This window comes from Schistocerca nitens, chromosome 8, assembly GCF_023898315.1.
Source record: "Schistocerca nitens isolate TAMUIC-IGC-003100 chromosome 8, iqSchNite1.1, whole genome shotgun sequence".
NCBI classification, from domain to species: Eukaryota; Metazoa; Arthropoda; class Insecta; order Orthoptera; family Acrididae; genus Schistocerca; species Schistocerca nitens.
This window is the reverse complement of record NC_064621.1, coordinates 437,487,630-437,511,073: the sequence shown is the minus strand read 5'-3', so window position 1 is coordinate 437,511,073 and position 23,444 is coordinate 437,487,630. Positions and strand designations below refer to the sequence as shown.

General features: G+C 38.8%; 1 protein-coding gene across 1 annotated transcript in view; it reads left to right on the top strand.

The window, feature by feature from the left end:
- The window catches only part of LOC126199241 (uncharacterized), a 197,822-nt gene that overhangs the window by 118,158 nt on the left and 56,220 nt on the right, over positions 1-23,444 (top strand). The window contains exon 6 of the mRNA XM_049936034.1: positions 5,603-5,649. Within this exon, the coding sequence (XP_049791991.1) occupies positions 5,603-5,649 (47 nt within the window). The remainder of the gene's footprint in view (positions 1-5,602; positions 5,650-23,444) is intronic.

Genomic DNA, 23,444 nt, shown 5'->3' with positions numbered 1-23,444 from the left:
AGATTATCTCTGATGATGACCACCTACAGTCTGAATGGCAGGACTTAAAACATGTTTTCGGGAAAAATGGATACAGCAAAAGACACATTGCAAACGCTTTCAAGGGCCACCGAAAAAAGACACCTGGTGAATCAGTAGAAGAGGCCAAACGGACTACATTCCTGCCATACTGTGGAGCAACTAGCAGCAAGTTAGGACGTCTGCTGCAGAAACATGTCCTAAGACCAGTGTTCTGGCCCACCCCCAAGATAAGAGATATGTTGTGCCCTGTTAAAGACAACAGTGCTCTTCGAGTGTCTGGCGTGTATGGTGTACCCTGTGAATGTGGCAGCATGTATATCAAACAAACAATTTGCACAGTTGTGGAGCATTGTACTGAGCACAAGTGCCATATAAAACAAAGGGAGCTTGACAAGTCAGCCATAGCAGAGCATTGCCTAGAAAATGGACATAAAATACATTTCGATAATGAAAAAGTGTTGACTCATACATCTACATATTGGGACTGCATTATAAAGGAAGAGGCCGCAATTAGAGAAATGGGGTGCCTCTCAGAAATTAAATGTGGTTTAGTCAAGGGTCAAACTGGAACAATGTTACCCTCCAAAATACCTAGGAATGACATTTGACATATCTCCTACATACCAGAACCATTGCATGAACACCAAGTGAAATTTTCCACCAGGAACAATATCCTTGTAAAACTGGCTTCTTCACAGTGGGGTAGTCATGCTGAAACAATTTTAACTTCTTGACTACAGCTTCCCTTTCAAATTCTTCGACTCTTATAAATGCAGTCTGGTTTCTGAACAAGTTGTAAATAATTTTTTGTTCTCTGCATTTTATCCATGCTACTTTCAAAATTTCAAAGAGTGTCTTCCAAACAACAAGGACTTCTCTAAATTTACAAATGCAACAAGTGTAGGTTTGCCTGTCTCCATCATAGGATCAGTATTGCCTTATGTGTCCCAACATTTATGCTTAGCCAAATCTGATCTCCAACATGATCAGCTTCTACCAGTTTTTGTATTCTTCTATAAATAATTTTGTCTATTTGATCCTCTGCTGACCTTACATACATTTCCTCTGCTTAGTCATTTGTTGCCCAATGTTACCTTTGAAGCTCTTAATAATCTCTTCTATCAATTTATCTAGGCGTATCTCCTTAAATTCTTACCTTTCTATGATTTCTTGAGTTTTAATCCACAGTTCATAACCATAAATTTTTGTCAGACTCCACATCTACCCCAGGATATTTCTTGCCATTTAAAATCTGTTGTGGTATCTCTGTCTTACCATTATGGAATGTATTTGAAATCTTCTGGTGTCTTCCATGTATACAACCTTATTTCATAATTCCTAAACCAAGTGCTAGCAGTTATTAAATTGCATTCCCTGCAAAATTCTGTTGATTTAGAAATCATAATTTAAAATGCAGGATATTCCTAGGAACAAATGTGGACTCTAACCATAATTTATTGTGTATCAACTGAAAATTAAAGTTGTATGTATTACGTAAAGGTATAAAATCAAAGGGGGGGGACATGGATAAGTTGGAAGAACCAGAGGTTGTTGAGCAGGCAATAGTTGACTGAAGCAGTTGAAAGGAATGGAATAGAAGATGAAATGGTAGCTGTGAGAGATAAAATAATGAAGGTATCAGAGAAGAAACAGGAAAAAGAGACTGCACAGTAGAAATTGTTGGTCAACATGTGAGATATTGAATCTAATTGATGAATGATGAGAAGAGAAAGCATGAAGCATCAAGCAAGGTAGGCAAAAGGGAATACAGACCTCTAAAAATAAAATTACGAGAAAGTGCAAAATGGTAAATCAGGAATGGGTAGAGGAGAAACAAAAAAACTGTTTAAGCTTGGAGGACTCGGAAACTAGATGTTGTGTATAGCAATATGAAAGAAACCTTTGAAAAAACTGCTGTATAAATGCCAAGAAGACAGAGAGCAAGCCATCTTTAAGCAGAGAAGGAAATGGTGAAGCTGGAAGGAATATGTAGAAGGTCAATACAAAAGAGAGAAACTTGAAGACAGTATTATAGAAAGGGAAGACAAACTGGAAGATGATGCGTTAGTTGTGATACTCCAATAAGAATATGACTGATCACCAGAAGACCTCCCAGGCACCTTATATTGAAAAATTCTGTCAGAATTATTGAGATCTATGGGAGAACATACAGTAAAAAACTACATTGCTGGCGACTAAAATTGCAAAATCAGTAAGGACAGAAATAACAAAATTTTACTTATTGTAGGTATAGAGTATAAGGGTAGTTTGATAAGTCTGATAAATTTCCATGAAAGAATGGTAATTTTTTATGCTTTCATGGTTGATAAGCTTGGTTATCCCAATGGTTATGTAAAGAATTTCAACAGTGTACAGTGTTAAATTCATTGTTGACAGCCACCTGACTTGGTCAGTGTGGGTACTGCAACTGAAAATGGAGAAAACAGAGTTTCATGCTGTAATTACACATTTTCATTTGGAGGGTTGGAGTGCCACACAAATCAAAACAGAATGGATGATGTTCCGGACTCTGCACCATTATTGAAAACCATTTACTTTTGGGTTAATGAATTTAAACATGATGAGACAAACATTGAAGACAAAGCATGCTCGGACCATCTAATTGAGATCACCACAAAGGAAGTTATTGACAAAATCTGTGATATGATAATGCAAGACTGCCAAATAAAAATTTGTGAGACTGCTCAAGTGAGTGAATCTTGACTGAGAGAACTGGCCATGAAGAATCTGTGTTCAAGGTGGGTGCCATGATTGCTCACCATCAACCCAAAGCACATCCTGCACATTTAAGCACAATGTCTGATGATATTTAATCACAATCTGGAAGACTTTTTATGCCAATTTGTGATTGTTGATGAAAGCTGGATCCATTGTTATGCACCAGAGTCAAATGGAGGTTGAAACAAAGGACATAGGCTGGTGGAAGTGCACCAGAAAAGACAAAGATCATTATATCAGCTGGTAAGGTAATAGCCACAGCTTTCTGGGATTCCAGTTAATAATTCTCATAGATTTCTTGGAAAAAAGCAGAACCATAACTGGATACTATTGTGCTTCATTGTTAGATCTTCTGAAACTTTCATTGGCTGAAAAAGGACCAAGGTTTGCATGCACAAAAGTGCTCTTTCACCAGGATAATGCACCATCCCACACAGGAGTCATAACACTGGCAAATGTGCATGAATTTTGGCCTCTGAATTGGTTCCTCATCCACCCTATTCACCAGATTTATCCCCAAGTGTCTTTTTCTTGTTCCATAATTTGAAACTTTGGCTTTTTGGGAAGAAACTTGCATCAAATGAGGAAGTGATAGTTGCAGTCAATGAGTATTCCACATAGTTTGACAGAGCCCATTTTTCCAATAGGATGAAAAACTGGAGGATTGCGGAACCAAGCTTGTATTCCTCAAAGTAAACTGTCGAGAAGTAAGGTGAGTTGTTTATGTAACAAACATTTTTTTCTACCTCCTTTACTGGACTTATTAAACCACGATCATATAGTGGGAAGCATACTTGACTAACTTTTGTAGGTCATTTGGGGGTTCATAGAGTCTAAAATTTAGCACACGGAACTGTCATCTCTGACAGCAACAATAACCCTAACTGGCTGTGAATCAAGTTGGTCACTCCACTCTGCTTCACCTCTATGCCATTGTTCATCAATCATAGCAGCTGACAGGTTGTGGTAGGCCAACTTCTCAGCAACCTGTGACCTGATGTTTTCAACAGGTGAGATGTGGAGAATGTGTTGGCCAGGGCAACTGTCGAACCCCTTTTTATCAAGGTACGTCAGGACAGCACAAGCAATGTGCAGGCTTTTGTTATCTTGTTGAAAGATGAAGATGGAGAACTAGAAGATAGGGCACAGCCACTGGCCTTAGCATGTCAGCATTGCAGTGGGTGCTATTCAAATTACTGGCTGTGCAAACCAGAGATGATCATGTTGTGTAGCCAGTGACAAACTATACCATCAAACCAGGCACTGGGCGAGTATGACTATGAAGAATACAATCTGGCAACATTCATTCACCACAGAGCCTCTGCACAGGGATACATCCATTGTGTTACAGTATGCAGAAATGGTACTTTCTGAAAAAACAGTATGATTCCACTCTTGTGTCGAGTGTTGTCGTCGGGCCTATCACTGTCAGATCAGCTCTGTGTGCCATTCTGTCAAGGAAAGCCACAATGGTGGTCACTGTATTGACAGGATTGATCCAGATGTCATTGCACTCTCCATGTGGATACTTCTCTTTCACAAACAAGTCTATTTCCATACTCAGGCTGCATGATGTAAGGCTGTATGATCCTGAATGGCAAACTATACAGTATGTCTATCCTTTTGGGAACTATTCGCTTGGCGCTAGGGAAATTGAGTATGGCCTTCCTAAACCTATGGTTCCCATATTCACATGACAAGCATGCTGGCTGGAGGTTATTGTGGGGGTTTGTCTTCCTATCATATCCCAGACCTACTCTATTAGTGACATGTCATGTGACTGGGAAGGCAGTCAAGGATCCTTATGTTCCTCAGGCATTTGTGTTGTGAATTGCAGTATGAGATCTTGCATTACCCTGCTGGAATATGCCATTTTGTACCCTGGTCATGAATGGTATGACAGTAGGGTTCACCATTCAACTGCTCTTCAACGATTACTAAATCGAGCCTGTTCTCGCATCCAATACCTACACTATGATTCGAGGTACTGGAGAGATATGGATCTTGGGAACTGCTGCTTCTTGTGGCCTTTCAGTGGATCATATATGGACGCACTAGCATTGTTCTTACCACCATGAACAGAAGGGAGACTCTTAGCTGAGCACTGTAAAATGCCCCAATTGACTCTGGCCCTACATCATACAACTCTATTGTCTGTGGTTTGGTGGCAGTGATAAATGACATATGGTAATTCAAGATCTCAATCCACCCATGAGTAATCTGTTCATGAAAATTTATGGTGACATTCTGTAACATCTGGCCAGAATTCAGCAGTTATCATCCATCTGTTCATCACAGCCAGTCAAACAATCCTGCAATCCTCTTGTGGTCTAGCCCTTATGGAAGAACCTGTCCCTACCCTTCATGCAGCATGTTGTTCTGAGTGCATCTTGTCACTACTTGTTCTGCAATCATAGCTCTACAGCCAACTACCTGTGTGATATGTCACTATAATGCACACCCATGTACATAATACCAATGATATGATTGTTTTCTAAGTCCAAAAGATGGTGATAAGCATTATGTGCACATCCTCTGGACACATTGTGTTTTCTCTCAATGATGGAAATATGTAAGTATCAATTTGGCAGAATTTGAACAAGGCGTGCATGGAATAACATTCTCCATTTCTGGTAGTGTATAATATTAATGGACCATTCTCATATGAAGGAAGCCACATAGCAGTAGTAGTAGTAGTAGTAATACATAAGTTTCCTTTACATTGTTAGCATTTATGCCTCTTCTCTTCAGCCAGCATTGTTATTTGACCTTTTTACAAAAATTTCCTCCAATACTTTTTCTTATGGTTTTTCTGTTTTTAATATTCTGGTTTCACTTTCAGGAAGTGAAATTCTTACTTCTGATTCTTCATCATCTCCAGAAACCAAGGTGAGTTTCAGTTCTACATATGACATTTGGATTTATGAGAATTATTGTTGTGTTGTTCCTGAGTTATATTGCATCTTTGCATAAAAAAGAAATGATGAAACCTATGTCTCAGCTGTGTGTAGTAGAAAGAGGGTCAAATTTAAAATTTTACAATTTTTATAAAACAGTCACCTTCACTATGGTGGATATCTTACATATTTATGTCAATATATTCCTTATAACTTTGTAATTTGAAAGTGGTTAGTTCATTTCCTATTTGTCTTGCATGGATGGACTCATACCTTCATAACAAAAACGTCTTACTTATGCAGGGTATCATAGGAGTGAAACCAACATCACAATGGAAAAACGTAACTTGTGTGGTTCCACAAGGATTTGTACTGAGCTCACTCTTGTTCTTAATATGCATAATTGATCTTACTGTTACTTTATAGAGCTGTTCAGAAACTGTTACATTTGCTGATGAAATAAGTATACTAATCATGGCTGCAAATGCAACTTCATCTCAGATGATACGGATCATAGTTTATGAATAACAGTCTAAATCGTAATCTCACAAAGACTCATACTTGTATTTCATTCCAGACAAGCAATATTGACCTGTTAGCACCAGAAGTAAATATTAATGACCATTCACTAAATGAAACACCCTGTGTAAAATTTCTTAGAATTCAGTTGGTGATGACAAGTTAAAGCACATGGAGTATCTGAATCTGTTCCTATACCAGTGGAGTGCCAGGATCCATCCCTCCTTGAACTGGCCCTTAGAGCAGCAATGCCAGGAGCGAAAGCTGAACAGATGACATAGGGAGATGAGGTAGGGCGGCATCCATGCTAATACCTTGCTGACAATTGTGAGCAGGGCCTCAGAGACTTGTTCATCTGGTGGACAGTGATTTGATCTTCATAGTACCAATAGTCTGTTGCCCATGGTAGTTTTGCCATGGTGGCCCTTCACTAGGGGCAGTGGTTGTACTCATGTCACACAAGGAGTGAAAGTGAGAATTTTTGGTGGGTATTGTGTGAGTCTGGAAGGCAGCAATATAGATTTGGACCAGCTGGGAGGCATAGCCAGTAATGGTGGCACTCTCATGTGGCTAAGTGGGCATTATGAATTTATGTCAGGGTCATAACATTATTTTTTGTGGCCAGAGCTGATTGCAGTTTTGCATGACATGGTCATGCCACAAGGTAATTCAAGAGGTTGACATCGTCTCTAACCTGTGTTGATCCCTTGAGTCGACTCTGCTTTATGGCCTTAAGTGCAAGCTCAGATTAATGAGTTCATACAATAGTATGTGTATGGTGGTGAGAACTGTGCTCAGTGGGTTTGGTGCAGAAGGTAGAAAAGCATATGGTGTCTGTGTCCATGCAGCAGTCTAAACTACTGAGGGTGGTCAGATGTATTATGCTATTTTTTATTTATTTTATTTTATTTTATTTTATTTTATTTATTTATTGTGAAAATGGAGTGGAACTCAGCTGATGTGAACTGTCTGTCATCATTGGGTGAGTAAGACTTGCAAAATATCACGGTAGCTCGAAATCTAGTGCAGTGAATGTGAGATGCTTTTAATAGTTTCCACAATGAAACATTGTCTCAAAATATGGTTGTTGTTATTGTTGTTGTCTTCAGTCCTGAGACTGGTTTGATGCAGCTCTCCATGCTACTCTATCCTGTTCAAGCTTCTTCATCTCCCAGTACTTACTGCATCCTACATCCTTCTGAATCTGCTTAGTGTATTCATCTCTTGCTCTCCCTCTACGATTTTTACCCTCCACACTGCCCTCCAATGCTAAATTAGTGATCCCTTGATGCCTCAGAACATGTCCTACCAACCGATCCCTTCTTCTTGTCAAGTTGTGCCACAAACTCCTCTTCTCCCCAATTCTATTCAATACCTCATTAGTTACGTGATCTACCCATCTAATCTTCAGCATTCTTCTGTAGCACCACATTTCAAAAGCTTCTATTCTCTTCTTGTCCAAATTATTTATTGTCCATGTTTCACTTCCATACATGGCTACACTCCATACAAATACTTTCAGAAAGAACTTCCTGACACTTGAATCTATACTCGAACCTCTTCTTCAGAAATGCTTTCCTTGCCATTGCCAGTCTATATTTTATATCCTCTCTACTTCGACCATCATCAGTTATTTTGCTCCCCAAATAGCAAAAGTCCTTTACTACTTTAAGTGTCTCATTTCCTAATCTAATTCCCTCAGCATCACCCGACTTAATTCGACTACATTCCATTATCGTCATTTTACTTTTGTTGACGTTCATCTTATATCCTCCTTTCAAGATACTGTCCATTCCATTCAACTCCCTTCCAAGTCCTTTGCTGTCTCTGACAGAATTACAATGTCATCGGCGAAGCTCAACATTTTTATTTCTTCTCCATGGATTTTAATACCTACTCCGAATTTTTGTTTTGTTTCCTTTACTGCTTGCTCAATATACAGATTGAATAACATCAGGGACAGGCTACAACCCTGTCTCACTCCCTTCCCAACCGCTGCTTCCCTTTCATGCCCCTCGACTCTTATAACTGCCATCTGGTTTCTGTACAAATTGTAAATAGCCTTTCGCTCCCTGTATTTTATCCCTGCCATCTTTAGAATTTGAAAGAGAGTATTACAGTCAACATTGTCGAAAGCTTTCTCTAAGTCTACAAATGCTGGAAACATAGGTTTGCCTTTCCTTAATCTATTTTCTAAGATAAGTCATAGGGTCAGTATTGCCTCACGTGTTCCAGCATTTCTGCGGAATCCAAAATGATCTTCCTCGAAAAGAAAAATACCATACTGTGGCTAGGATTGATATGCTTCATTCTTGACTGCCCCCTTATGTCAAGGAGGAAGTTGTGCATTCTGTGTCCCTTATCGCTTACTGCCTACTTATGTTGCCATGTATCCAAATGCCAACTTTTAAGGTGGCAAAGATTTGTGCCCTTCAGGCTGAATTAGAACACACAAAATTGAACTAGATAGTATGCTCAAGTGGAAGAAATATCATGGGAACTTGTTAAATGTGACAAGCAATAGAATGTGACTTTTTACCTGAAGTGGAGGGGAAGAACCTCATCCAGCTATAGGTCACAGTAGGGTACAGCAGTCTTCTAGCAAGAACTAAGTGTAGGTTGGTACCAAAACAAAGTAGTAGGAAAGGAGTCTTTATGCTAGATAGTAGTCATGGGAGGAGTGTAGGCCAGATGGTACAGGACAAATTAGGTTGATTGATTGATTTGGGGACAGGGGAACAAAGAGCGAGTTCATCGGTCCCATCAGATTAGGAAAGGATGGAGAAGGAAATCAGCTGTGCCCTTTCAAAGGAACCATCCCGGCATTTTTCTGAAGTTATTTAGGGAAATCACAGAAAACCTAAATCAGGATATCAGGATGGCCAGATGCGGATTTGAACCACCATCCTCCCGAATAGAAGTCCAGTGTGCTAATTACTCTGCCACCTTGCTCAGTAACAAATTAGGAAGATGATACCAGGTTAAAAGTGCTGCATAATAAGGCAGAGGAGCTTCCTGGTCTGTTTGGAAAATTTAGGGGTTCTGAAAAGGTAGACATTTTGTAACTGTCTGTACGTATGGCATATACAAAGCAATATCAAAGACAACACGCACAACATCAAACACCTGAACACAAATAGATCATATATTCACAAATCTATGTGATTTTCAGTACAAAAGTGAAGTTATAGAAACAGCCCTGATTGCATTAAAAATATGCTTAAATTATTCCACCAGAAAAGAAACGGTCCCAAAAAAATGGGAAAGTAGAGATCTGTTGTTGTTGTTGTTGTTGTGGTCGTCAGTCCTGAGCCTGGTTTGATGCAGCTCTCCATGCTACTCTATCCTGCGCAAGCTTCTTCATCTCCCAGTACCTACTGCAGCCTACATCCTTCTGAATCTGCTTAGTGTATTCATCTCTTGGTCTCCCTCTACAATTTTTGCCCTCCACACTGCCCTCCAGTACTAAATTGGTGATCCCTTGATGCCTCAGAACATGTCCTGCCAATCGATCCCTTCTTCTTGTCAAGTTGTGCCATAAACTCCTCTTCTCCCCAATTCTATTCAATACCTCCTCATTAGTTGTGATCTACCCATCTTCAGCATTCTTCCGTGGCACCACATTTCGAAAGCTTCTATTCTCTTCTTGTCTATACTATTTATCATCCATGTTTCACTTCCATACGTGGCTACACTCCATACAAATACTTTCAGAAACGACTTCCTGACACTTAAATCTATACTCGATGTTAACAAATTTCTCTTCTTCAGAAACGCTTTCTTTGCCATTGCCAGTCTACATTCTATATCCTCTCTACTTCGACCATCATCAGTTATTTTGCTCCCCAAATAGCAAAACTCCTTTACTACTTTAAGTGTCTCATTTCCTAATCTAATCCCCTCAGCATCACCCGATTTAATTTGACTACATTCCATTATCGTCGTTTTGCTTTTGTTGATGTTCATCTTATACCCTCCTTTCAAGACACTGTCCATTCCATTCAACTGCTCTTCCAAGTCCTTTGCTGTCACTGACAGAATTACTAAGTCATCGGCGAACCTCAAAGTTTTTATTTCTTCTCCATGGATTTTAATACCTACTCCGAACTTTTCTTTTGTTTCCTTTACTGCTTGCTCAATATACAGATTGAATAGCATCAGGGAGAGGCTGTCTCACTCCCTTCCCAACCACTGCTTCCCCTTCATGTCTCTCGACTTTTATAGCTGCTATCTGCTTTCTGTACAAATTGTAAATAGTCTTTCGCTCCCTGTCCTTTACCCTGCCACCTTCAGAATTTGAAAGAGAGTATTCCAGTCAACTCTGTCATAAGCTTTCTCTAAGTCTACAAATGCTAGAAATGTAGGTTTGCCTTTGGTTAATCTTTCTTCTAGAATAAGTTGTAGGGTCAGTATTGACTCACGTGTTCCAACATTTCTACGGAATCCAAACTGCTCTTCCCCGAGGTCGGCTTCTACCAGTTTTTCCATTCGTCTGTAAAGAATTTGCGTTAGTATTTTGCAGCTGTGACTTATTAAACTGATAGTTCAGTAATTTTCACATCTGTCAACACCTGCTTTCTTTGGGATTGGAATTATTATATTCTTCTTGAAGTCTGAGGGAATTTTACCTGTCTCATACATCTTGCTCACCAGATGGTAGAGTTTTGTCAGGACTGGCTCTCCCAAGGCCATCAGTAGTTCCAATGGAATGTTGTATACTCCCGGGGCCTTGTTTCGACTTAGGTCTTTCAGTGCTCTGTCAAATTCTTCATGCAGTATCGTATCTCCCATTTCATCTTCATCGACATCCTCTTCCATTTCCATAATATTGTCCTCACGAACATCACCCCTGTATAGACCCTCTATATATTCCTTCCACCTTTCTGCTTTCCCTTCTTTGCTTAGAATAGGGTTTCCATTTGAGCTCTTGATATTCATACAAGTGGTTCTCTTTTCTCCAAAGGTCCCTTTAATTTTCCTGTAGGCAGTATATATCTTACCCCTAGTGAGATAAACCTATACATCCTTACATTTGTCCTCTAGCTATCCCTGCATAGCCGTTTTGCACTTCCTGTCAATCTCATTTTGGAGACGTTTGTATTCCTTTTTGCCTGCTTCATTTACTGCATTTTTGTATTTCCTCCTTTCATTAATTAAATTCAGTTTCACTTCTGTTACCCAACGATTTCTACTAGCCCTCGTCTTTTTACCTACTTGATCCTCTGCTGCCTTCGCTATTTCATCCCTCAAAGCTACCCATTCTTCTTCTACTGTATTTCTTTCCTCCATTCCTGTCAATTGTTCCCTTATGCTCCCCCTGAAACTCTTGTACAACCTCTGGTTCCTTCAGTTTATCCAGGTCCCATCTCCTTAAATTACCACCTTTTTGCAGTTTCTTCAGTTTTAATCTACAGTTCATAACCAATAGATTGTGGTCAGAGTCCACATCTGCCCCTGGAAATGTCCTACAATTTAAAACCTGGTTCCTAAATCTCTGTCTTACCATTATATAATCTATCTGAAAGCTTCCAGTATCTCCAGGGTTCTTCCATGTATACAACCTTCTTTCATGATTCTTGAACCAAGTGTTAGATATGATTAACTTATGCTCTGTGCAAAATTCTACCAGACGGCTTCCTCTTTCATTTCTTTCCCCCAATCCATATTCACCTACTATGTTTCCTTCTCTCCCTTTTCCTACTCTCGAATTCCAGTCACCCATGACTATTAAATTTTCATCTCCCTTCACTACCTGAATGATTTCTTTTATCTCATCATACATTTCATCAATTTCTTCATCATCTGCAGAGCTAGTTGGCATATAAACTTGTACTACTGTAGTAGATGTGGGCTTCGTGTCTATCTTGGCCACAATAATGCGTTCACTATGCTGTTTGTAGTAGCTTACCGCACTCCTATTTTTTTATTCATTATTAAACCTACTCCTGCATTACCCCTATTTGATTTTGTATTTGTAACCCTGTATTCACCTGACCAAAAGTCTTGTTCCTCCTGCCACTGAACTTCACTAATTTCCACTATATCTAACTTTAACCTATCCATTTACCTTTTTAAATTTGCAAACCTACCTGCCTGATTAAGGGATCTGACATTCCACACTCCAATTCGTAGAATGCCAGTTTTCTTTCTCCTGATAACATCATCCTCTTGCGTAGTCTCCGCCCCAGAGATCTGAATGGGGGACTATTTTACCTCTGGAATATTTTACGCAAGAGGACACCATCATCATTTAATCATACAGTAAAGCTGCATGCCCTCGGGAAAAATTACGGCTGTAGTTTCCCCTTGCTTTCAGCCGTTCGCAGTACCAGAACAGCAAGGCCATTTTGGTTAGTGCTACAAGGCCAGATCAGTCAATCATCCAGACTGTTGCCCCTGCAACTACTGAAAAGGGTGCTGCCTCTCTTCAGGAAACACACGTTTGTCTGGCCTCTCAACAGATACCCGTCTGTTGTGGCTGCACCTACGGTACGGCTATCTGTATCGTTGAGGCACGCAAGCCTCCCCACCAACGGCAAGGTCCATGGTTCATGGGGAGGGGGGTGGGGGGGAGTAGAGACCTAAATGAACAAAATGCAACAGCCCTTAGGTTTAAACTTAGGAAAGAAGGATGGGAAATGTTGGGAAAAGATTTCACACTGGATCAGAAAGTAACATACTTCATAAATGTCTTTTCTTATTACCTTCAAATAACTTGCCCAATATGAAGACAAGTAGCAAAGTCACCAACAGAAATAAAAACTGGATAACAAAAGGAATTTTAGTCTCTAGAGACAAAATAGAAATGTTGCACAGGATGTATAAAACCAGCAATGATGAAAAATTTTAAATGTATTACAGAAAATACAAAAAATATGTGCCAATGAACTGTATGCAGCCAAACAACAAGAAGCAAAAACCTACTTAAGTAATGCTGACAATAAAAGCAAGGCTTGCTGGTCTATTATAAATGCAAATCGTATTCCATCAAACCCACATGAACACAGCAAAATACAGTTTATGATAAGCAAAATGATGATAAAATAGCAGAATACCACTGTCAATCTCTTCAGTGACCATTTTGCCATAGTGGGCAAAAAACTAAGAGAAAAGACAAACTATAGACACAATAGCACATCGAATATGTATATTCAAAAAACTACCGCTCTATTTCCAGTGACACAAGAAGAAACACTGCAGATAATAAAGAGTCTAAAACAGCCAAAATCATGTGGAATTGATGGAATATCATCCATAGAAATTAAATATTGTATGCAGGAATTCAAAACACCACTTACACAAATGATCAACAAGTCGTTCATGGAAGGATTTTCTCCAAACTGTTCACCGACAGCATTGATAAAACCAATACATAGAAAGGGAAACAAATACCAACCAGAAAATTATAAACCCATAGCTCTTTTACCAGTCATATCAAAAATATTTGAACGAGCGTATGCTCAGAGGCTCATTGCATTTCTGATGAAATATTGGGTAGTCAGTAAAAACCAGTTTGGCTTCCAGTTATAGTTCTAATTAAGAATGTCATAACCAACTTAGACAGTAGTAATTAGTGTGTAGGTGTATTCATGGATTTAACAAAAGCTTTTGACTGTTTAGACCATAAAACATTAGCAGAAATACACTCCTGGAAATGGAAAAAAGAACACATTGACACCAGTGTGTCAGACCCACCATACTTGCTCCGGACACTGCGAGAGGGCTGTACAAGCAATGATCACACGCACGGCACAGTGGACACACCAGGAACCGCGGTGTTGGCCGTCGAATGGCGCTAGCTGCGCAGCATTTGTGCACCGCCGCCGTCAGTGTCAGCCAGTTTGCCGTGGCATACGGAGCTCCATCGCAGTCTTTAACACTGGTAGCATGCCGCGACAGCGTGGACGTGAACCGTATGTGCAGTTGACGGACTTTGAGCGAGGGCGTATAGTGGGCATGAGGGAGGCCGGGTGGACGTACCGCCGAATTGCTCAACACGTGGGGCGTGAGGTCTCCACAGTACATCGATGTTGTCGCCAGTGGTCGGCGGAAGGTGCACGTGCCCGTCGACCTGGGACCGGACCGCAGCGACGCACGGATGCACGCCAAGACCGTAGGATCCTACGCAGTGCCGTAGGGGACTGCACCGCCACTTCCCAGCAAATTAGGGACACTGTTGCTCCCGGGGTATCGGCGAGGACCATTCGCAACCAACTCCATGAAGCTGGGCTACGGTCCCGCACACCGTTAGGCCGTCTTCCGCTCACGCCCCAACATCGTGCAGCCCGCCTCCAGTGGTGTCGCGACAGGCGTGAATGGAGGGACGAATGGAGACGTGTTGTCTTCAGCGATGAGAGTCGCTTCTGCCTTGGTGCCAATGATGGTCGTATGCGTGTTTGGCGCCGTGCACGTGAGCGCCACAATCAGGACTGCATACGACCGAGGCACACATGGATAACACCCGGCATCATGGTGTGGGGAGCGATCTCCTACACTGGCCGTACACCACTGGTGATCGTCGAGGGGACACTGAATAGTGCATGGTACATCCAAACCGTCATCGAACCCATCGTTCTACCATTCCTAGACCGGCAAGGGAACTTGCTGTTCCAACAGGACAATGCGTGTCCGCATGTATCCCGTGCCACCCAACGTGCTCTAGAAGGTGTAAGTCAACTACCCTGGCCAGCAAGATCTCCGGATCTGTCCCCCATTGAGCATGTTTGGGACTGGATGAAGCGTCGTCTCACGCAGTCTGCACATCCAGCACGAACGCTGGTCCAACTGAGGCGCCAGGTGGAAATGGCATGGCAAGCCGTTCCACAGGACTACATCCAGCATCTCTACGATCGTCTCCATGGGAGAATAGCAGCCTGCATTGCTGCGAAAGGTGGATATACACTGTACTAGTGCCGACATTGTGCATGCTCTGTTGCCTGTGTCTATGTGCCTGTGATTCTGTCAGTGTGATCATGTGATGTATCTGACCCCAGGAATGTGTCAATAAAGTTTCCCCTTCCTGGGACAATGAATTCACGGTGTTCTTATTTCAATTTCCAGGAGTGTATTAGGGGCATCTAGGAATCTGGGATAAGAGGGGTGGCAGGAGACTGGATCATGTCATACCTAGAAAACAGGAACCAATACACAGAAATTACAAAATGACAGGAGAGAAAATAAGATCTGAAGCAAGAATTCTACACTTCCCTGTTCCACAGGGATCTATAGTTGGCCCATTGCCCTTCATTTTATGTACAAATCACATCCCAAATACTGTAAATTATGTGCATACAATACTTATGCAGATGATACTACTCTGCTATTCAAGGAAAATAACACAGAAAATCTGGAAATAAATGCCAACTTGGAAATAAGTTTTGTTGTCCAAAGCTCTGCTGAAATAAATCTCCATAACAACATTGCTAAAACACTTTGTTTAAATTTCAGACTAAAATACCAATACATTGAAGATATCAACATTTGTATAGATGGTTGCCTAGCAGGAAATTCCAAATACGCAAAATTTCTTGAGATAATAATCAATTAAAATTTAAACTGGGACAAGCACATAGAATACATAAGTGGAAAGCTCAGCTCAAACCTCTATGTTCTCCACAAACTCAGCTTCCTAAAAGACATAAATATTATGAAAATTACATACTACTCACTAATTCATTCCACATTAAGATATGGCATAATTTTGTGGGGAGGCACCTCCAAAACAAACACAAATAGAATATTTAAAATGCAGAAAAGAACAATAAGAATAATAGCCAACCTTAAGTAGAGAGAATCATGTCAGTCAGCATTCAAAGCACTCAAAATACTAACACTGTCAAGCAATTACCTATATGAACTCTTGTGCTGAACAAAATTCAAATATGTATCCGATACTCAAGGTACCAAGCCCCGGCACAGCCATGACACTAGGAAGTGGAACTTCTTCCATGAACCCAGACATAACACCATGAATTTTAAAACAAAGCCATCCTATGCAGGCACAAAAGCCCTAGGAAAACTTCCTTCATACTTGAGGGAGATAAACAACAAAAGTATTTTTAAAAAGTCTCTCAAAACATTTTTGATAGAAAACTGTTACTAGACTGTAAATGATTTCAGGTGCATAGCAGAATGATCCAAAATATCCATCCTAATAGTATGTACAAAAGTAGATGTAGACGAGTTTGAGATGTAAGATGCATACTAAAGTAAGACAAATTGCAATGTAATAGTGTGTACTAAATACAATGTGTCTTACAAAACCACAAAATATGTGGAAAAAACTCTCTAATTACGTAGAAATATGTATGTATACATACATAGATGATGTAAGCAAACTGTAATTAAAATGTGTGATATGGTACTAGAATATTGATGTATACAGTAATAATCTGCTAAATGCTAGTTATTAAGCATATTATACTACTACAATTCTTGTGATACAAATTTGACTTGATTCTACAATGTATGTTGTCTACAGATCCAATGAAAAAAATAAATCTGAGCACCAGGATTAGATAAGTTACATGTAATAGATTACACTCCAGCAGCTTCCTTATGTAGAACTAATACTGGAAAAAGAGGAGTTGTTCCATATATTAAGACAGAACACAAGTTCAGAAACATTAAGAGTAGTAGATTTTGTAGTGATCAGCACATAGAAGTGTGTGCTTTCGAATTAATACTGAAATTTAGTTCATTTTGAATTATAACTGTTCGTAGACTCCCAGTAAGAAAATTTTAACTGGTTATGAGGAGTCTGGATCCCTTACTATGCTATCTGTCAGAAAGCAGATAGCAGTTAATATTCTGTGGTGAGTGTCGATTTTCTAAAGGATTCTGAAAGGAAAAATGATCTGGAAACTTTATTTGGATCATATGATTTTATCTCATTACTTAACTTTCCAGCACAGGTGGATAAAAACAGGAGGACCTTAATTGATATTGTTTTCTTTGGTGAAGCTCAAAGCAAGGAAATAACTGTTTCAACAATAACAAACACTCTCGCTGATCATGATGCACTGTTATTTAGGGTATGGTAAATAACAGAACCTTACAGTATGGACACTCCTCAGTGGAAATCAGTTAGAATAATTAATGACTCAATGGCAAATGCTTTTAAGAATAGTTTGCAAGAGATGTCCTGGGATGAAATTTATGAACCATTGATAACATAAAATTTAATCTACTCCATGATAAATTCTTAATTATTCAGGTAGTGAAGGGAGACGAAAATTTAATTGTCATGGGTGACTGGAATTCGAGAGTAGGAAAAGGGAGAGAAGGAAACATAGTAGGTGAATATGGATTGGGGGAAAGAAATGAAAGAGGAAGCCGTCTGGTAGAATTTTGCACAGAGCATAAATTAATCATAGCTAACACTTGGTTCAAGAATCATAAAAGAAGGTTGTACACATGGAAGAATCCTGGAAATACTAGAAGGTATCAGATAGATCATATAATGGTAAGACAGAGATTTAGGAACCAGGTTTTAAATTGTAAGACATTTCCAGGGGCAGATGTGGACTCTGACCACAATCTATTGGTTATGAACTGTAGATTAAAACTGAAGAAACTGCAAAAATGTGGGAATTTAAGGAGATGGGACCTGGACAAACTGATTAAACCAGAGGTTGTACAGAGTTTCAGGAAAAACATAAGGGAACAATTGTCACAAATGGGGGAAAGAAATACAGTAGAAGAAGAATGGGTACCTCTGAGGGATGAAGTAGTGAAGGCAGCAGACGATCAAGTAGGTAAAAAGACGAGGGCTAGTAGAAATCCTTGGGTAACAGAAGAAATCTTGAATTTAATTGATGAAAGGAGAAAATACAAAAATGCAGTAAATGAAGCAGGCAAAAAGGAATACAAACGTCTCAAAAATGAGATTGGCAGGAAGTGCAAAATGGCTAAGCAGGGATGGCTAGAGGACAAATGTTAGGATGTAGAGTCTTATCTCACTAGGGGTAAAATAGATACTGCCTACAGGAAAATTAAAGAGACCTTTGGAGAAAAGAGAACCACTTGTATGAATATCAAGAGCTCAGATGGAAACCCAGTTGTAAGCAAAGAAGGGAAAGCAGAAAGGTGGAAGGAGTATATAGAGGGTCTATACATGCACATTATGTCAAAAATCAGTAATTGTGACAAGGCTAAATGAAATGTTGTGGAATGAGAGACAGGACAACCAGCCACAGAACAGAAGAACTTCACTATTGAAATGAATGTAAGGGCTATAAATGATGAGTTACGGGTAGCAAATATATTTAATAATCATTTCTTAAATATAGTAGAAAACATAGGAACAAGCAGTTCAAGAGCAAAATCACAGCAGTATGTTGAAAAAGTAACTTTCATAAAATTCAATCATATGAATGCTTCACCAACTTCTCCTTCTGAAATTAAGAAAATTATACATTCTCTCAAAAATGAAAGCTAATCTGGTGTTTCCAATAGAGTAATAAAAATTTGTTCCCATGTAATAAGCCCAGTCTTATCTGAAATATGTAATTCATCACTAACTCAAGTCATTTTTCCAGAAAGAATGAAATATGCCAATGTCAGACTCCCCCATAAGAAAGCTGATAGGAAATATGTCAATAACTACTAACATGTTTCAAGTGCTGATGTCATTTTCCAAAATTTTTGAGAAGGTGATGTATTCTAGAGGAGTATCTCACAATATCCTCAGCATTTCACAGTTTGTATTTTGGAAGAGTTGTTCTACTAACAATGCCGTTTACAGGCCGGCCAGAGTGGCCGTGCGGTTCTAGGCGCTACAGTCTGGAGCCGAGCGACCGCTATGGTCGCAGGTTCGAATCCTGCCTCAGGCATGGATGTGTGTGATGTACTTAGGTTAGTTAGGTTTAATTAGTTCTAAGTTCTAGATGACTGATGACCTCAGAAGTTAAGTTGCATAGTGCTCAGAGCCATTTTGCCATTTACATGTTCACTCACAAAATTTTACAAGCATTAATGAAATAGAACCAGATGACATATTCTGCGACCTATTTAAGGCCTTTCACTGTGTGACTTACAATATCCCCCTACATAAATTGAAGTTTTATGGGATTGATGGTATAGCCAACCACCAGTTCACACCATATGGATTATTTACTACCCCTGCCCTTACACTAGCTAATAGCATATCATCTTAAACAGTCCAGTTGAGGACTGCTCCTCCCACACAACTTCAGCCTCAGAATTCTGTATACTTGCCTGAACTTTCAGTGGTTGTCTTCCTGCTGCAAGGTTCCCATTTCCACTGCTGTTTTCCTGCCCTTCCATCTTCTTCTGTCACTCTTCGGTTTATTCCTCTACTATTCTCATCTGTACAGGTGACCACATACAGAACCTTTGTGTAATCCATTCATGAAAACTGATCAAGTGTTTGGGATCTCTACCAGCATGGGTTAAAGGAAGACTCTGAAACAATTAAGAGGCTTGCTGTCAGATTTGTTACCAGTAGATTCAACCAACACACAGGTATTACAGTGATGCTTCATGAACTCAAAGGTAGAAGACATTTTTTTCCGAAAACACTATTGAGAAACTTTAACGAACAGGTGTTTGTGACAGACTGCAGATCTATCCTACAGCCATAAACATACATCTTGCAAAAGGACCATGAAGACATGATAAGAGAAATCAGGGCTCATACTGGAACATATAGACAGTCATTTTTCCCTTTATCCATTTGCAAGTGGAACAGGAAAGAGAATATCTAGCAGTGGTACAAGGTATCCTGCATCATATATAGTAGGGCAGCTTGTGGAGTTTGTTTGTAAATGTAGATTTATGCTCAAACAGTTATGATCTTATGGTTAACAGTACCCAGTATTTTTGCAGAGCTGTAGTTGTCAAATGCTGCAACTTGTGCAAGCATAGTCATAAATAAGAGTGCAGAGTCAACATTAATTTGATAGGACTTTGAACAATAAGTCATTAATTTGCAATAAATTGAGCAAATTCATGCTTCTTGTTACTTTGTTTGTTTTTATTGTAGTGTTGTATGATTTTACATAGATGATGAGTAATTCTGTTTTCTTATGTATTTTAAAAATAATTTGTATTTTACAACAATTTCATGAGAACAGAATATGACCCTAAAACTGAACTGGTATTTTAGCAGTTGTATATTAACACAGCTACTGCTTGAGGATTGCACAGTTGCGAAAATAACTTTAATATATAATTAAATTTCATAACAGACCAGATGGAAGTTGTTATCATTTGTAAGTAGCTTTTTAGGGGATATTTGATTTCTATCGTAAAGAGTCCTTCAATACAGGTTTTTCAGCATTTCTGTGACACTTCCTTGTGGGTTGAACAAATCTGTGACAGTTTATGCTGTCCTACTTTGTATTCAAAATACTCTGTTAACCATATTTGATATGGGTGCTACATTCTAGAACAGTGTTGTGGGATGGGTCTAAAAGTGTTCTGTAAACAATCTCCTTTTTAGAGAGATTATATTTTTCTGGTATTGTACCAATGGACAAAAAAGTCTGTCTCCTGCTTGACCTATGAATATTTGTGTTCCAATGTGTTCCATAGCCAAAACAAATTTTCTGTATGACAACATTCTGCTGCACTCACTGTCATTTGGATTAAACTATCCTTTTATTTCAGATTCTCTACAATTGCACAGTTTAGGCTATGTAACCATTTTCAAATGAGTCTGAAATACAACTCAGGTGTAAATAGCTGATCAGCTGCCTGCAAGGTATTGCTGTACATAGTCTCCTTGCTCTTGTACTACTGAGTGGTATATTATGTCACTGCTTTCCAGGAAACATATGGTGCTATGTTTTTAATTTTAAAGAGCAATAATGTGGTAAAATGTTTTATTCATAATTGTTCTTCCTCAGTATGGCTAACACTTTTTAATTTTCTCTCTTTCCTGGTATTTATTCTGTTGTTTAGGATACACTGTTTTCGTGATTTGGCAAGTTTATTTTTTATTTTAACTTTGTGTCTACATTTCTTTCCTGTCAGCAGTGTCATCTCTTAATCTAAGAGAGGAAAATTGTGTACATCATCTGCCTGTGAATTATGCAGACTTTGTTTCATTTATTATCATATTTCAAGACTTTGTGTGTCATGTTAAATGAGGTGGAGATTGTGATCAAGCACAAAATTTGCCTAAACAAATGTGAAAAATCACATTCATACTGGCCAGTCTAACAGACCAAATGTTGTTAATCCTCTGCATGAATTCTGTCTGACGGTGGCTCACCTCTTTGCCTCTCAAGCTAGTGCACTGCACGTTAAAGTATATGAGCAGGGCACCCCTTTCTGATTCCACTGATGTTTAATTCTGTTGTGTACATTGTCCATCCACTATTTTTTTTAAATAATTTATCACTAAGCCAACATTTAGATTCTCTCTCAAATATGTTCATGTACGGCCTCTTTCTGTTTTATTATTATTTTTTAACTAAAGAATCGCAGGTGTTTATGTATTTGTATTTCAATTATATTAAACCTGGTATGTATTTCAGACTTACTTCGAAACAGATGCATGTCCAAAGCTGTGCAGTAGTTGATAATCCGAAATAAAATGATATTTTAGTCCAACTTACAATAGTATGGCCTAATGTTGTCATTCAGAAAAAAATTTTAATATCATCATTGTGCCTATATGATCATACCATTTCACATTCCTACAAATTATTACAGCCAGGTATTTGTAATTAAAATTGTCTACCAGTTCCTTAATATGCAAAATGAACAGTAACAGTCCCAACAAATTTCCTTGATATACACCTAAACTTATTTTTGCATGTGTTGATGACTCTCCATCAAAGGCAAGAGACTGCATCCTCCTTATCAAAAAATCTTCAATCCAGTCACAAATTTCATTTGATACCCCATTTTAGAGGACTTTTATTAATAAATGTTGGCATAATACTGCTCACCGTAGGTCAAAAATTCTGTCTTCAGCTAATTGCCTTGGCTCTCAAAATGTCATGTGAGAAAAATATGAATTGGGTTTTACATGACTGATGTTTCTGGAACCCATGATGGTTGGTTTGGAGAAACTCATTCTGTTCAAGATACCTCATTATGTGTGATCACAGAATATGTTCCAGGATTCTACAACACATGAATGTCAATGAGACTGGTTGATAGGTTTGTACATCACCTGTGCTACCCTTCTAGAAGACTTGTCCTGTTTCCCAACTATTGAAAAAAACTTATGAAATTGCAATTTGTCAATTGATTGTTGGATAAATAAAGCCTTTTTCAGTGGTGGCTGTACTATTTGCCAACATTTGTATTACCGAGCTGAGATTTTATCTGAAGTTTACAGGTACATCTGGGGGTGAATCTGTTGGCTGATAAAATGATCCAGTTATAAGTTGATGCCCATCTTTGATATTGAGTCATGCCCATTGAGAACTGTTTTTGCAAAACTTGCTTTATCCAAAAAATAAAATTTTACAGGATACACACTTATTTAGTTAAGAAACAAATTGAGAGGGAAAAATTTTTTACAAGTAGCAAATTTCATACAGTTCTGAATAAGATTTAAGATAGTCTTTACATGTACACAAAATTTTTTATAGTTTATCAACTGCTGGAGGTAGAAAAACACATTTGTTTTTCAAAATTCGCTTTATGCTCAAATTAAATCAGTGATACATGAATGTTAAATGCCTGTTTTTTACATTAAAGTTTCGAAATAATATTTCTTTTTTCTCTTCTGCACAACTTCAGATAATCTTCATAAATTTTCTATGAGCTGTCATGATCTTGATACGCCTCACCACTTGCAGAAACTGTATCACTGTATAAACTTGCTGCGTCATTAGGAATTGCAAAGAAACAAATGAGCTTCATTACATCCTTCTTTTTTTCTGCACTCACAAGGCTTATCTTGGAATAATCACATGTTTCATGGCTTTGAACAAAGGAATGTTCTTCTTCAAGCTTTACAACATACTTCTCATCCAGGTAAATACGCCGTTTTAACAGTACATTGAATCTTATCATTCTCTGTGGGTTATTGCTTTTACATCAATCATTTTGAAATGCAAGGTAGACTTTAATATTTCCTAAGAAATTCACTACAAGTCATAGAAATACCAGTCTTTTCCCATCACCAGCATCTGTACAAACTTTGTTAAAATATTCCTGTAGTCACAATGTAATATGACCGTTCCTCCTGATATTTCTTCTTGGCTGTACCAAATACCTGATCTGACAGCAAGGAACTATGTCTGAAAATACGAAAATAGTGGGTAAGTTTGTGATTTCATTTGC